The following is a 3,442-nucleotide window of genomic DNA, read 5'->3' as shown; positions in this document are numbered from 1 at the left end:
AGAATGGGAAAAGGAATGTCATGTTTAGGCTGAGGAGCAGGATAATATTCCATGTTCTGTACATACATCCTTTAGAGAGTGTTTCAGCTTTGACTATCTAAAATGCACGAGTGGAGTCAGACCAAATGCAAATCCCTTTCTCAGGCAAAGGAAGCCATGGTCAGCGTGTTTGGAGGCAGATGTGGAGCACAGCCCCCAGGCTGTGAGTGTGAGTGTGAGTGTGCACAGGGACCCTGCCAGGGGCTGTGCCCTCGCTGCACATGCATATGTACAACACGTCTGTGGGAGTGGGCACACAGGGAACCACACACCTACACGTCAGGAAGAAAACATAAAATAATCCTCTTTGAAGTGTATTAAGGTTCTTAAACCATGAAAATAGGGGCTAGTCAGAGAAGCTAACACTTTCACTGGGATGCTGCAACTCGGTATTAAATTCTGCAGCAATTTCAAAACTGGATGCCAATTTCACCTTCATGACTCTAAGGTCATTTCCCCAGTGATCCACGAATCATGCATATACATATATACAATTCTTATTATGGTATTTCCTGGCTTTTTATGGTTTGCCTACAACCTTAATATCCTTCAAATGTATATTCTGTATATTTATTTCCCTCTTTTTTTTCCTTTTGATTTAAGAGACAATAAAACCAACTGCTATGTAAGATCAGACCCATTAGTTTCAATGATGTGAATTTAGGATTCTCTGCATAATATAGAAATGTATATTTTTTAAATGTATATTATTTTTTAGATACGCTGGAGCATATATTTTATATTAACTGTGGTCTGATGATTAAATACTTATATCAAAATATTTTGTAAATACATAACATTTACCTTTAGACTTCAGTGATTTTTAGAGCTTTTTCAGTGTATCATAAAAATATGTCCTCAGGCACATTAAAACCCTATTATATTTCTTTGAAATGTTGCCAATGCCCACGTACAGTAGCCACTACTCAAAAATGCCATGGCCATTAATACATTTTTCCTAAGATCCAAGCTCATCAGGCCATTTAATGTACCACTAGCTTACCATATTTTTTCTCTCTTAACATAAAATTATTCTGACATTATTGAGAATGAAAATAAAAAGCAATGAGAACCCAAACTTTTTTTTTAAATAGTCAAAAACTAATTTTATATATTTTAAAAAATAATACTTAAAAAACAAGTTTCTTTGCTGGGTTCCTTCTCGGTAAGGTTCAAGCCCAGAGCAACTTTTGTCTAAACCCCTGAAAATAGAGGTTTGCAGTGGCAGTGCTGTCAGAACATCTGCTCTGAGCCATGGAATGTGCCACTGGAATAAAATCAGCACTTCAGACTTACTTATCTGGGGATGCATGAGCCCATACAAACCAGAGTTTTTCTCTAATTTAAGGTACTTACACAAAGTTCTATCCTTTTAGAACTGTAAAATTATCTACCTATAAAAACTAACTCTTGCTTAAACTCTAGATAATAAGGACAGGTGATTTTTTTTAATAAAAAATCTGCTAAAACACGTATATATTTACACATGGTGAGCAAGTTATTGTATAAATGTGGACAGTGTGTATATATTGGCATTTAGTAAAATGTTTCCCTGAACCTGATTGTATGCATTATTGGACAAGTATTGATGTAAACATCTGAACCTACGTCAGGTGTCTCTGTTACCCATTTACATTAGACCAGATCAAAACCAACCAGACAGACAGACAAATGAAAATATGTTTTCCTGTTAGACGAGTCCACCTTACTCCTTAGTTTTATCTCCTGCACACAAGTCAATCAAGTCTGCTGCTGAGCAGTGTTCTCGTTCCTATAGCAGGCAAAATACCTGTTAGGTGGGTTGTTTTCTGCTTGGCATTTTTTCCAACATCTTGTGGAGCAAACATCATTTCCAGAGCCAGCCAGGCACCCAGCCTCTACTCCTCCCCGAGAAACGATTAAAAGATAAATGTATAGGAGGAGAACCTCTCATGTTGCTCCTTTCGTAGCTCTGTTCCCTTGAAGGACTCAAGACACTGCTTTGCACGAGGAAGGATGGTCATAATCCAAGTCCTGCTTCCAGAAAGGCATGTAAAAATGAACCTTCCCAAGAGTTTAGTGTTGCAGAAAAAAGATACAAATGTAAAAAAAGTGCTCAAAAAGACGTTGACTTTTTGTATTCAGCCATACAGTCTAGTAAGAAGAGACTCAGAAGTGCAGGCCCACAGAGTACTGTGAAGGAAGCCTTTTAGGTGACTTTCTTCATGTGATGCAAAACTAATTCATTATCTGCGGTCTCCTAAGCAGACTTTCCCACATGGACTTCGTTCTCTGCCTTTGCCTCCACTTCTTACCCAACTACTTTTTGGCACTGTCCTGGTATGTGGCAGTTTTCACTGTTGTGCCCGTTACTGACCCAGCTGCGCCCCTGTTACTGACTCGGCGTACCAGGACTTTGGAGACGGGGATTTTTGTTCTGTGCATCTCACTTTTGGCCAGGTGATGGTGTGCGACGTGATGGCTGTTACTGGCATCTGCTCCATGGCTGGCAGGATGTGATGACGAAAGGTGTTTAATGCTGATGGGTATCTTGGAGTCCTTGGCGGCGCTGGAGGGTGTTTTCAGCGAGCTCACGGTCGTTATTGGAGACACGGGCTTGGAGCGTGGCACACTGGGGACTTCCTCGTGTGTGGGCCCCGCTGGTGGGTTCTCATCCGGCTCAGCATAAAGGTCATAGAGAGCATCCCCACTGTAGCTGTCCCTGGGAAGGGTTTCCTTCTGGATGCTTGTGGAGCTATCTTCCTCGGGACCAGGGGTGGTGGAATCCCAGTAGCCCTCATCGCTGTTTGGGACACCCTCGTGCTGCTCCTTTTCCCTGCTCTTCTTCTCCTCTTTGTGGTTCAGGTGAATGGCAATCTGGTGGAGGCCACCACGTTTCACCACCACCCTATTCTGGGCCCCCTCGGTACCTCGGCTTTCCTTCAACCCCTCAGGCTTCTTTGTCCCTCCTCCGCTTCCTCCTCCTTGCGTCTTAGTCTCGTCCGTCTGTGACAGCATATCCCAGAACTCCTGCAGGCAGGTGTCATCCACCTGGTCGGGGCTGGCCATCTCCTCCCCTCCTCCCTGGTAGGCCACCATGGTGGGGTGCTTCTTGGTGGCCCCCAGCTTGCTGGGCCCGGGGGTGCTCTTCTCGCAGACGCCACTCCCGCCGCCCACATCCTCCTCATGGTCCGCAATAATATCTCCGCAGCCTGTAAGAGAGTCAAAGCTTTTCAGTGAAGTCACGTCAGCAAACATCAAACAAATACGATCAATCGATTGCTCTGAGGGTGGATCAACAGAGGAAGGGTCAGGGGCGGCTGCCGTCTCTTGACCGCTATCACAGTGAGGTTCAACAGGGGGGATAGTCGTTATTGGAATGTCACCTGTTATCGCCGCATCCTTCGCAGTCCCAACCTCTCCG

At 43.9% G+C, this 3,442-nt stretch overlaps 1 protein-coding gene across 1 annotated transcript in view; it reads right to left on the bottom strand.

Annotated features, from left to right (window-relative positions):
• Positions 1–630: 630 nt before the first annotated feature.
• Positions 631–3,442, bottom strand: part of AMER2 (APC membrane recruitment protein 2) — a 4,343-nt gene continuing 1,531 nt past the window's right edge. Inside the window, exons 2-3 of the mRNA XM_031066044.1 lie at positions 3,405–3,437; positions 631–3,230 (exon numbers count right to left, since the gene is read on the bottom strand). Coding sequence (XP_030921904.1) covers positions 2,338–3,230; positions 3,405–3,437 — 926 coding nt within the window. The 3' untranslated portion in view covers positions 631–2,337. The remainder of the gene's footprint in view (positions 3,231–3,404; positions 3,438–3,442) is intronic.

The sequence above is a fragment of the Geospiza fortis genome, unplaced genomic scaffold (assembly GCF_000277835.1).
Source record: "Geospiza fortis unplaced genomic scaffold, GeoFor_1.0 scaffold16, whole genome shotgun sequence".
In the NCBI taxonomy this organism is placed as follows: domain Eukaryota; kingdom Metazoa; phylum Chordata; class Aves; order Passeriformes; family Thraupidae; genus Geospiza; species Geospiza fortis.
Note: the sequence above shows the minus strand (reverse complement) of the source record. Positions and strands in the feature narration are given on the sequence as shown.